General features: G+C 45.5%; 1 protein-coding gene and 1 pseudogene across 1 annotated transcript in view; one reads left to right on the top strand and one right to left on the bottom strand.

Annotated features, from left to right (window-relative positions):
• Window positions 1–4,209, bottom strand: part of Sec24a (SEC24 homolog A, COPII coat complex component) — a 64,739-nt gene extending 60,530 nt beyond the window's left edge. Inside the window, exon 1 of the mRNA XM_027427592.2 lies at window positions 4,079–4,209. Coding sequence (XP_027283393.1) covers window positions 4,079–4,175 — 97 coding nt within the window. The 5' untranslated portion in view covers window positions 4,176–4,209. The remainder of the gene's footprint in view (window positions 1–4,078) is intronic.
• A 1,621-nt stretch (window positions 4,210–5,830) lies between these two features.
• LOC100766377 lies at window positions 5,831–6,828 on the top strand (annotated as a pseudogene).
• Window positions 6,829–12,495: the final 5,667 nt, after the last annotated feature.

The following is a 12,495-nucleotide window of genomic DNA, read 5'->3' on the forward strand; positions in this document are numbered from 1 at the left end:
ATGAAAGAAGCACTCTTAAAAATTGTCAGCAAATGTTGGTCATGGTGGCACACCAATAAAAAAACAAACAAACAAACAAACACCTTTAATTCCAGCACTTGGGAGGCAGAGGCAGGCAGATCTCTGTGGGTTTGAGGCCAGCCTGGTCTACAGAGCAAGTTCCAGGACAGCCAGAGCTGTTACACGGAGAAACCATGTCTCAAAAAACAAAAAACAAAAGCCAGCAACTCTTTGCTGTAGTTATAGGTATATATCTAAATAAGGAAACCAAAAATAAGGCTCTGATCCCTGATTCCCACACTAATTCAAGGATCTGAGTCCTGGAATCAAGGAGAAGAGTGGGTAAATAATTAGATGACACTCAGCATGCCATTGGCAAGTGCCTGAGAGCACTGTACCTGAAGAGCGAGTGCTAGCTCCTGTTACTATGTCTCTCTTTCCAAAGCCCCTAGTCAATCAGCAGAGAGAGAAGCAGTTCAGTAGCTACTATATGCAACAGTGTTACATTCTTGGAGCTTTACTTTTTTTTCTTTTTGGCAATACTGAGCATTGAACCCAAGCCTTTGTAAATGCTAAGCAGGTGCTTCACCACTGAGTGTTATCTCTGGCCTATAACATTGTAAGTGCTTACAGAGGTACACAAAGGATTATGGAAGCTCAGTTTCTGCCCATTCTGAAAACAATAAATGGAGCTCAGCTGCAACAGCTAGTGGGAGGGACTAGATACCACCTTTATTCAGAGCCTATTTCTGTATAAAGACTGCCTATATATGGTTAAGAGCACTTGCTGCTCTTCCAAAGGGCACCATTTCATCTGCAAGCACCCATATCAGGTAGCTCACAACTGCCTGTAACTCCAGCTCCAGGGGATCTGATGCTCTCTTTTGGTTTCTGAAGGCACCTTTACACATGACACTCACACACACACACACACACACACACACACACACACTTTAAAATAAACAAAAGGTGGGCAGTGGTGGTGTACACCTTTAATGCCAGCACTCCAGAGGCAGAGGCAAAGGCAGGCAGATCAATGTGAGTTCAAAGACAGCTTAGGCTACAAAGCAAGTTTCAGGACAGCCAAAGCTGTTACACTGTTCTCTGTGTAACAAGAAACCAAAACAAACAAGCAAATAAATAAATTGAATTATATAAACTGAAAATATACTCCAATATTACTATGAATAAATCAATACATATTCACTGAATTGAACTGCAAACACCTGACTCTAAAACTTTTTTTTTTTAAAGATTTTATTTATTATGTATACAACATTTGGCTTCCATGTATATCTGCACACCAGAAGAGGGCACCTGATCTCATAACGGATGGTTGTGAGCCACCATGTGGTTGCTGGGAATTGAACTCAGGACCTCTGGAAGAGCAGCTGGGGCTCTTAACCTCTGAGCCATCTCTCCAGCCCCCCTGACTCTAAAACTTTTGTTCAACAAAATTGGGAACTTTTTTTGTTTTTGTTTTTTTTTTGTTTGTTTTTTTCAAGACAGGGTTTCTGGAACTCAATCTGTAGACCAAGCTGCCCTTGAACTCTGAGATCTGCCTGCCTCTGCCTCCTGAGTGCTGGAATTAAAGGTGTGCACTACACCTGATAGGAACTTTTTTAAAAAAAGCATTTTTAAGTATTTTTTGTGTATCTGTGCACCATGTGCCTGCCTGGTGCTCACAGAGGCCAGCAGAGGGCGGGTACCTACCCTGGAATTTAAGTGGTTGGTTGCGAGTCATTTCTCTTCAGCCTCCCAAACTAGTAATTCTTAAATGTGCTAGACCCTATGTGGGCTCTGAAGTCACAGGGCTTACAAGTTGAGAGAGGTCAGCTACTCTTTTACAAAATTATAGCCTACCAGGGGAAGGAGAAAGGAGACTGTCCCTCTCAGCTTCAGGGCTATAAGTAAAGGGAACTATTATGTAGACGTCACACAGAAATGAAGTTAATAAACCTTTGGTCTCTTAACTGCCTTGGCAAGTTGGTTTAAAAGCTAGCAAAGGAGGTACAGAATGCCAGGAGTCTAATTTCCCTTTACCCTTACTATTGATAATCAGGATGAGATATCAGTTTAAGTTGTCTTGCAGCCTCACTAGCAACATTTTGCAATGGAAATATGTATACACAAACCAGTATTAAAAACCTGGGGGAGCTGGGCGGTGGTGGCACACACCTTTAAACCCAGCACCTGGGAGACAGAGGCAGGTGGATCTCTGGGAGTTGGAGGCCACCCTGGTCTACAGAGCTAGTTCCAGGACAGCCAGGGCTACACAGAGAAACCCTGTCTCGAAACAAACAAGAATCAACCCTACAACCAAGGGAAAAAAAAAAAAAAGCTGTTACATTTTCAGTTACATGACTCTACTCCTTACTTTTATTGGCCACATTTTTTTCCAGCTCCTACCACACTAAACCACAATCACCAGTTCCATATCTAAATTCCCAAATGGCTCTAAACAGCCCCCACATGAGTGCTCTCTTATTCTCTTATCCACAAGGTCAGAATGTGAATGTGCAACAGGTGCATGTTTAGCTTTGACCAAAAAAACAAATTAAGTGGAGTCATGGAAATTCCTGCTCTGTAATTCAGGCACTGGAGAAGCTCAGACAGGAGGATTGTCACAAGTTTCAGGCCAACTGGAGATACAGAATGAGACACTGTCTCAGAAAACTAACTAATATCAAAGAAATACCTCCAGCACAGCCTATCATACTAATTAAATCCCTGCAACCTTTCAAAAATCCTGACAACTATACATGCATGTAAACTCACAGGCATATTTGCATAATTTGCCATTTAGGTGCAATTTATAAGAAAAGCCCACACCTGAGACACCTTGCTTAATTGTTTTCACCTTAAAGGGAATGGCTTCCTCTTCTGTGCAAATGTTACTATCATAGAACAAAATGTAGTTTACATAATCTGTTACTATAAACTTAAGAACCAATTCAAGTTAACTTGTCAATACTTCTCATTTCTGCTGCCCTGCCCACATAGCTGCCTACCCACAGACATTTGTAAGGGTTATAAAGAGCCCTCTTTGTAAGGAAAACAGTAGTAGTCTTCTTTAAATGCATTGTAACCAGCAATTTTAGTCACGGGCTATTTTCTCCAACTTCAATGGGCACAATGAGTACTTCAGTATTATTCTCCCTGTCTTCTTCTTTGTAGGCTAATTTGTAAGTAGGCAGAAAATGTATCTTTATTACATCAATTAAAATACGCTTTGCAATTCACACTGTAGAAAAGCTCCAGGAATCCTAGAAGGGGTATCACAAGAAATTCTCATGCCAAATGATAAATTATAGTACCAGATGTACACTCTCCTCGGGTTTGGAGTGTTGTGTCAAACTACGTCCTAAGTGAAGAAGAGGACTCTCGAAATGAACCCTACCTAATCTTCCATCCATTTGGTTCTTCCACAACCGAAAGACTGCACAGGTGGCCCAGGGACCGCTGTAGAAAGATCCTTGGAGAAAGATCACTGGAAGGATGAGTTAAGTCCCAAAGGGGTCTTCCAAAGGCGGAGTCGTTCATTCATCTCCGCAAACTCGGACTAACAAACACGACCCGCATCCCACTGCTCTTGGATCTTACAGACCTCAGAAGAACCCTGCCCTCCAGGACACCGGACTGAGGTGGCGCGGAGGGTGATGACACTCAGATACTATGACCTCCCTTGTAAGGCAGTTCTAAGGAACTGATTTCGTCTGCGGTTCTTTTTCACCTCTTGTTTAACTCAGACACTGCATACCGCAGGTGCTTACTGTTTGCTGGCTGAATAAATACTTGTGAAACAGTTGTTTGTCGCAGACGATGCATACCGCAGGTGCTTACTGTTTGCTGGCTGAATGTATAAATACATGCGAAACACTCTCCCCAGCGCGGGTCTGCAGGTGCACCTCTACCGCCATTCCCGGGGTCGAGCCGTCATCCGACACTCCCCGTGACAGACCGGGCCGGGAGATCCTCCCGGGCCCGGGTGCGGGCTCCGGCCCTGGCCCTGGCCCTGGCCCTGGCCCTGGCCCTGGCCCTGGCCGTGCCGTCCTCCCCGCCCCCATGCGGCACTCACCGTTGGTGTAGGGAGACCCCGAAGCCGAGGCAGCCCCGTTCTGGGCCTGGAGGCCGGCTGCGGCGCCGCGGGCGGCCGGGATCCCGGGCTGGGCCATGGCTCCCGGGCTTCTCAGGACAGGACGGAGTCGTCGGGGTCGACCGCAGAGCGGAGCCCAGAGCTCGAAGAGGAAAGCCGAGGGAAGGGACCTGAAGGCCTGAGAAGCGGAGCGCGCGAGGGCGGCACGTCAAGGCCGAGGCATGGCGTTTCGGTCTCCTCAGCCCGCCGGCGACCACGACCCGGCCTGGGCGCGGAGAGGCTCGGGAGTCAGGCCGGCGGGGCCGCAAACGCCGGGCTCGGAGGCGCCAGCCGAACCTGGAGAGGAGGCAGGCCCTGGGCGGAGCCGCCGGCCGCGCAGGCACAGTGGGGACACGTGGCACTTCCGGTTCCGGCTGGTCGCTCTCTGTCCCGGCGGAGCTGCCCCGAGGCCACCTGACAGTCCCGTGTCCCGGCCCGGAGGACCGTGCACGGACTCGCCTGCCACGTCACTGACTCCGCCGCCCACCGGAAGTGGCAAGTGTCGCCACTACGAAAATCCCCGGCGTGGAGAACGTCACCTCCCTGACAGATGATCGGGGCTCTGAGGGAGGTGTGGACTTTGAGTCGCCCTAGTGGGGTAGGACAGACCCGTCTCCTGTTCGGGGATTCTCTGAGGATTACCTGAGACAGAATGTCATCGTCTGCGGTCGAGACCCAGCCACCCCTAGTGACTCAGTCGGTGCCTTGCCGGGTGTAGCGTGCAAGAGAATTTTAAAAAGAAATGTTAAAACACGTGTGTATGTCAGTGTCATGGGCCGAACGTGGTAGCAAATGAAAGGCCGAGGCAGGGGTGTTGCTCTGAGTTTGGAAGCGGCCTAATCAAGTCTGCCAGGGCTGGAGAGGTCAAGGTAATATTGTGTGATGTTAAGGAGGAAGCTTTTTCTTTCCAACTGGAAGATTCAGAGGTCATTTTAATTTTGAAGTTAGCTTGCTCGTAGCATAGTCACTCCGGAGCATGGATCAGCACTCTGCACTCTTCCTTTCCCAATGTTGACAATGGAATCCAAAGTCCTAGAGAAGCACCCATTTTCCACTGAGCTACACAGCTTCTAACAGCAAGTATTTAGTTAATATTGAGGCTCGGGGCCTAATAACATATTTAAATAGTCATTTTAAACCAGAGGTGGTGGTGTACTTCTGTAGTTGCAGATACTGGAAAATGAGGCAGGAAGATGTTGAATCCAAGACCAGACTGGGCAATTTAGCAGGACTCAGTTTCTCAGAAAAGGGATAGGGATGTGGGTTACTGGTAGAGAGTTGGCTTATCCTGAGTTCAAAAATTTAAAGACAGTTTTAATTCCTCTTCTGAGAGTTTACATTTAGGGAAATAATTCAGACTTCCTTTCTGGGCAAGTAGTTTGTGGGCTTTTAAAAATTTATTTGTTTTGCGCTCTCTCTTTCCAGCAGTGGACCCCCCCTCTCTCTTCTCTCTTACTCTTCTTCACTTACACTCTCTCTTTCCGGCAATCGACCTCTCTTCTCTCTTACTCTCTGCCCTGCTCTATTCTTCTATTCTTCCCCCTCTCGCTCTTCCATCCTATAATAAACTGGTTAATGTGCAAAAAAAAATTATTTGTACTTTCTACCTACAAATAGATTTCTTAATTTTTTTTTCTAGGCAGGGTTTCTCTTTATTGTTTTGGAGCCTGTCCTGGAACTTGCTTTGTAACCCAGGCTGGCCTTGAACTCACAGACCTGCCTCCTGCCTTCCGAGTGCTGGGATTAAAGGCTTGCGCCACCAACGCCCAGCGACTTTTTGACTTTTAAGGCCAAAGAGAAGTAGAAACTGGTTGGTTACACAACATAATTAATGATATCAGTAGTGATCTTAGCTACCTTCATTCTACTTCGGTTTTTCCTGCTCCAAGCAGATGACAAAGTCCTTCAAAGATGTGTACTGCTGATTAAAGTGTCATGCTATGACAATAGTTTCACAACGTCAGGGGAAAGTACATCTTACCTAATTCATTAAACATCTAACACCTGCCGTGAAGTATACCTAGAAAAAGAGCATAGTCTGAAACTGTCAGACCCAAGAAGCAAGCAGTAAGTACATATAAAAAAATTTATCCTCCTAGACTCCATCTTTGAGGTAGCAGCTTTGGTGTCCGAGGTTTAGTTGCCAACATGCAGCTCTCTGTACGTGCCTAGGAACTACACACCCTCGAGGTGACCAGCCAATAGAAGGTCACCCAGATCAAAGCTCATGTGGTCTCACTGGAAGGTATTGCCCTGGAAGTTCAAGTAATGCTTTTGGCTGGCTCGACGCTGGAGGATGAGGCCACCCTAGACTAGTGTGGCACAGAGGCCCTCACCTTTTGGGAAGTAGCTGGCCTCATGCCGGGAGGTAAAGTTCATGGTTTCCTGGCTGGTTCTGGAAAAGTGAGAGGTCAAACTCTCAAAGTGGCCAAACAGGAAAAGAAAAAGACGACAGGACAGGCCAAGCGGCCAATGCTGTACAACTGTGGCGTTGTCAACGTCGTCCCCACCTTTGGCAAGAAGAAGGACCCCGATGCTAACTTCTAAACCCTATTATGATTCTGGCACTCTAATAAGTCCACTTTGCCCAGAAAAAAAAAATAAATGCTTTTGTCAGGCGGTGGTGTCTGCCTTTAATCCCAGCACTTTAGGAGGCAGAGGCAGGCAGATGTCTGTGGGTTCAAAGCCAGACTGGTCGCCAAAGTGAGTTCCAGAACATCCAGAGCTGTTATACAGAGAAGCCTGTCTTGCAAAATAAATGAATACATAAATAAGTATTTATCATCCAGCCTGTCATACAGAGTGAGTTCCAGGACAGCCACAGCTGCACAGAGAAACACCGCCTCAAAAACAAAACAAAATCAGGAGTTAGAGGCAGGCATATCTCTGAGGCCAGAGTTCATGGTTTCTGGTCTACAAAGTTCATGGACTAGTCTACAAAGCTACACAGAGCAATCCTGTCTCGAAAAACCAAATAAATTACAAAACCTATTCTAACCTTGATTTTATTATCATTTGCCCCATAACCACACTAAAATATATTTTCTGTGAGTGAAACAACTTTTTGCTTTATTTTGTTTGAAGTAGAGTTTCTCTGTGTAGCCTTTGCTGTCCTGGCACTCACTTTGAACTCAGAGACCTACCTGTTTGTTTCCCGGTTGCTGAGATTAAAGTCATTTGCCATCACCCGGCTTCAACTGTTTTTTGTTTGTTTGTTTGTTTTTCTGTTTGTTTTTTGTTTTTTTGTTTTTTGTTTTTGAGACAGGGTTTCTCTGTGGCTTTGGAGGCTGTCCTGGAACTAGCTCTTGTAGACCAGGCTGGTCTGCAACTCACAGAGATCCACCTGCCTCTGCCTCCTGAGTGCTGGGATTAAAGGCATGGCCACCAACGCCCGGCCCCTTCAACTGTTTTTTTTAAAGATTGCTTTAAAGTTTATTTTCTGTATATATGAGTGCCTACAGGGAAGTATTTTACACCATGTGGATGCAGTGCCCACAGAGCCCAGGAGAGGGCGTTGCATACCCTGTTGCTGGAGTTGAGGAAATTGTGAACTCCCTGATGTGAGTGATAGAAAAGGAACCCTTGGTCCTCTGTGTAAGAACAGCCAGTGCTCTTCACTGCTGAGGCATCTCTCTATTCCTCTCCCCCTTGTAACAAGCTCTAGGTAGGCTTCTTTAGTATGAAGATGCTTTTAATCAAACTTTGACCTAAGAGCAACTATGACAACAACCCAAACATATCTAAGAACAGTAAAACAAACAAAAAAACAGAGCAACGATGAGCGTTGGTGGTGCATGCCTTTAATCCCAGCACTCAGGAGGCAGAGGCAGGTGCATCTCTGTGAGTTCAAGGCCAGCCTGGTCTCCAGAGCGAGTGCCAGGATAGGCTCCAAAGCTACATAGAGAAGCCCTGTCTCAAAAAAACAAAAACACAAAAACAAACTACAAAAAAAAAAGAACAAGAACACAAGTCTTGCTTTAAAGAGAAAAATAGAACTCAGAAACTGAAGCTTCATGAGGTCAGAAACAAAAAGGTCACACTTCAAAGAGGTAAATGCCATGGTTTCCAACTTCCCTTGGTTTAATGTTCTCTTTATATTCAACTCCTTTGGAATCTTGGTTTGTTGACCTTGGCTCAGTGGTTTGATTTGGTTAAATCATTCTTTCTTTGAACTTTGGCCTGTTTAAGCAATATCTGTGTGTTCAAATCTTAAAAAGTACATAATCTCATTGGTTAAATCAGATAGCTATAAATAGTTTGCTAATAAGTAAACAATTTTGTTTCACTCCCTATATTTCTCTGTTGCTATTATTAACCCCAAACTATGGTTAAATCTCTGAATACTTTTAATGTTTTCAATTAGTAACTTCAAGATACTGAGGAGAGCCGGGCATTGGTGGCGCAAGCCTTTAATCCCAGCACTCGGGAGGCAGAGGCAGGTGGATCTCTGTGGGTTTGAGGCCAGCCTGGTCTCCAGAGCAAGTGCCAGGATAGGCTCCAAAGCTACACAGAGAAACCCTGTCTCAAAAAACCAAAAAAAAAAAAAAAAAATACTGAGGAGAAGCCAGGCAGATTAAAGCACTTGCTTTAATCCCAGCACTCTTGGCAGAGGCAGGTGGATCTTTCTGAGTTCAAGGCCAGCCTGGTCTATAGAGCTAGTTCCAGAATAACAGGGGTACACAAGGAAACTCCTGGAAAAACAAAAACAAAAGAAAAAGATTTGCTGATACTCATAAGTAGACTGAGGCTCACAATAGGCTCCTTTGCCTGAGTACTCAGAATTGTTAGATTATCAGATGTTGAAATCAATACTTTCAGGAAGGGGCTAGTGTAGAGATGGCTTTGTAGGAAAAGTGCTCAATGCCAAGCCTCATGACATAAGTTCAATCCCAGGAACTCTCATGGTTTAAAGAAACAACTCCCTGCAAACTTATCTCTGACCTCCAAGAACCCATAGTTATACATGCGAGTGTGCACGCGCACACACACACACTTGAGAAAAAATACATATTTTTAACATTGTGTCTTTCACATCATGCATCTCCATCACATTCATTTTGTCATCCCTTTGCATCCACCCTCTGCCCTTGCAACCTCCCCCCAAAATGAAATAAATTTAAGAGAAAAAAAGAAGAAAAATCAATCTCATCATGGAAGTTGTAGTGTGACACAGTGAGTTAAATAATAAACCCTTTAATCCACACATCTTTACTTGCAAGTGTTCATTGCAGAGTCATTGGTCTGGTTCAAGGCCTCTGGTTTCTGCTACACTATCAATGTACCCCACTGGAACTCCTGCTGTTGCCCTGTGTCATGGAGATCCTGCAGCTTTGGGTCACATGCTCCAGAAGATCACTGATGGGGTGGATGTTGGGATGGGCCAACTCATAACCCTGGTTCTGAGCCTGGGTAGTTGGCAGGATTGGTCAGCCCACCAGCTCTCACTTGTCCTCACCACCAGGCTGAGCTCTTCTGCACTGCCCTGGTGAGTTCACCCATTGCAGAATGAGAAGAGGGTGGGGCCAGTTCTCAGGGTCAGTTCTCCTACACCTACACCTTCAGGGTCAGCTTTGTGTTGCCCAGGTGTGATGTATGGCCCACTCTCCCAGTTGGTGCGGTTGATGAGGGGCAGGGACAGCTCTCCCACTCTTATGACCTCAGGGCAAGCTATCTCACCTGCCTCATGCGTTGATAGGGTGGGTGGGAATTTCTCCACCACATGACAGATGAGTAATGGGGACAGCCTCCCATGCTCACAACTTCAGGCTGGCTCACCCACAACTCCACCAACAGGGTTGGCTCTACCTCAGGAGTTGATGGGGGTGGTATATTTTTTAAAAGGGCAAATTACCAGTCATGTTGTTGGCCTTTAACCTCAGCACTTGGAAGACAGAGGCAAATCTCCATGAGTCTGAGGCCAGCCTGGTCTACAGTGAGTTCCAAGACAGCTAGAGTTGTGTAGAGAGACTCTGTCTCAAAAAAAAAAAAAAAAAAAAAAAAAAAAAAAAAGCCGTTTGTGGCTCAGACAGAAAGATTTTCAGTTGTAGATGTTTGTATAGATATAGATGCTCATTCTCTGAAACTTACTTGCCGCTCCATTTTAGAAACTGTTCCTTTGCCCTCATTTGCATGTACCAGGACACCTGTTTGTATGTGACATCAACTGCCATGAAGCACAGCCCAAGTAGAATCATCTCACAGCAAGCCAAAGAGCTTCCTAGCTCTTGGGAGACTCCCTTAAGACACAGCACTCTCATTACCTGCCATGTTGAGTTTGCAGCACCCTGGACTTGAACTTCTGGAATGTTTCATCTAGATTCTTTCTCCCTGGTCCATACCCCAAGCTCCAGGTGTAGACGCTGTTTTACCTCCAGGCATTCCAAAACTGTTACTCCTGCTTGCCCAGTCAGCTTAAAATTCCTCTCTAAGGTTCTTCTTATCTCCTGCAGAGTAAACCCAGAAGTCCTACCCACAGCCTTCCAAGCCCCTCATGACCCAGCTTTGCTACCTCTCTGCCCTCACTCACATCCAGCTAAGACAGTGGTTCTCCACGTTCCTAACACTGCGACCCCTTAGTACAGTTCCTCGTGCTGTGGTGACCCCAACCATAAAATTATTTTCACTGCTACTTCATAACTGTAATTTTGCTATTGTAAATATCTGTGTTTTCTGATGGTCTTACGTGACCCCTATGAAAAGGTGTCATGACCCACAGGTTGAGAACCACTTAACTAAGATAAATAATTTTTTAAAAAATTAAAAATCCAGCAGCTGTGAGAATAATTGATAAAAGGGGAGGACTAGAGCTGTTTTAACTGGGGACCACCAATGACAGCGGCCTACAGTACTTTGTGTAGAACAGAAATGAAAGTGTATTTGTTAAAACTTTGATGGGGCAGTGGTGGCACAGGCCTTTAATCCCAGCACTCAGAAGGCAGAGGCAGGCAGAGCTCTGTGAGTTCGAGGCCAGCTTGGTCTACATAGTGAGTTCCAGGACAGGCTCCAAAGCTACACAGAGAAAAACCAAAACAAACAAATAAACAAAAAACTTTGGACTTTGCTCTCTTTATCCCTGCTAACCACATGAAACCTTACATTGTATTTTTTTTTCCTCATACATGATTCCCTGTCTCTCTTTTCCTATTGACCCAGCCCAGGCCCTGGTTACCTCTCACCTGCCTGACTGCAGCTGCTTCATTGCCAAATTTTCTCAACTTTCATTTTTGACTTGTTCAATATTACCTGTGTACTGTTACCACATGAAACCTCCCCAAACACAGTTTCCATCTATGGTTTTCCTTTTCGGGTCAAAACCTCTCAGAGGTTTGGATTTTTTTTTTTTTTTTTTAAGATTTTATTTATTTATTATGTATACAGTCTTCTGCCTGCATGCCAGCAGAGGGCGCCAGATCTCATTCAAGGTGGTTGTGAACACTGACTGCTCTTCCAGAGGACCTAGGTTCAATTCCCAGCAACCACATGGCAGTTCACAACGGTTTAACTCCAGGATCCAACACCCTCACACAGGCAAAACACCAGTAAAATAAAAAAAGAAAAAAGAAAAGAAAAAGGAACCTCATAGACAGATCTCTGAGTCTGAGGCCAGCCTGGTCTACATAGTGAGTTCCAGGACAGCCAGAACTACACAGAGAAACCCTGTCTCAGGAAGAAAGAAAAGGGAACCTCAATTGAGAAAAGGTCCCCCACCAGAGAGAACTGTTGTGCATTTTCTTGATTGATGGTATGGGAAGCCCTAGCCCATTGTGGGTGGTACTATACTGGTCCTGGGATATAGAAAAAAAAGCAGGTTGAGAAAGCCAGTAAGCAGCATTCTTCCACATCCTCCATGGCACCTTCATCAGCTCCTGCCACCAAGTTCCTGCCCTGACTTCCCTCCATGATGAGCTAAAATAAATCCTTTCCTCCCCAGGTTGCTTTTGGTCATGGAGTTGTTGTTTTGTTTTGTTTTGTGGGATTTTTTTGGTTGTTGTTTCTTGTTTGTTTGTTTGTTTTGGTTTTTTGAGACAGGGTTTCTCTGTGGCTTTGGAGGCTGTTCTGGAACTAGCTCTTGTAGACCAGGCTGGTCTCGAACTCACAGAGATCTGCCTGCCTCTGCCTCCTGAGTGCTGGAACTAAAGGCATGCGCCACCACCACTGGGCTGGTCATGAAGTTTTTATCATAGCAATAGAAACCCTAACTAAGATGGTGAGACACTCTGTCTCAACCCATAAGGTGGGGAGGCTGGGGAGATGGCTCAACGGTTAAAGTGAGGACCAAAATTTGGGGGCCGAAGGGAATGGCTCATAGAGCAAGAACTTACTGCTTTTGTAGAGGATTGAGTTCAGTTCCCAGCACCCAC

Source organism: Cricetulus griseus, chromosome 7 (assembly GCF_003668045.3).
Source record: "Cricetulus griseus strain 17A/GY chromosome 7, alternate assembly CriGri-PICRH-1.0, whole genome shotgun sequence".
Lineage (NCBI taxonomy): Eukaryota > Metazoa > Chordata > Mammalia > Rodentia > Cricetidae > Cricetulus > Cricetulus griseus.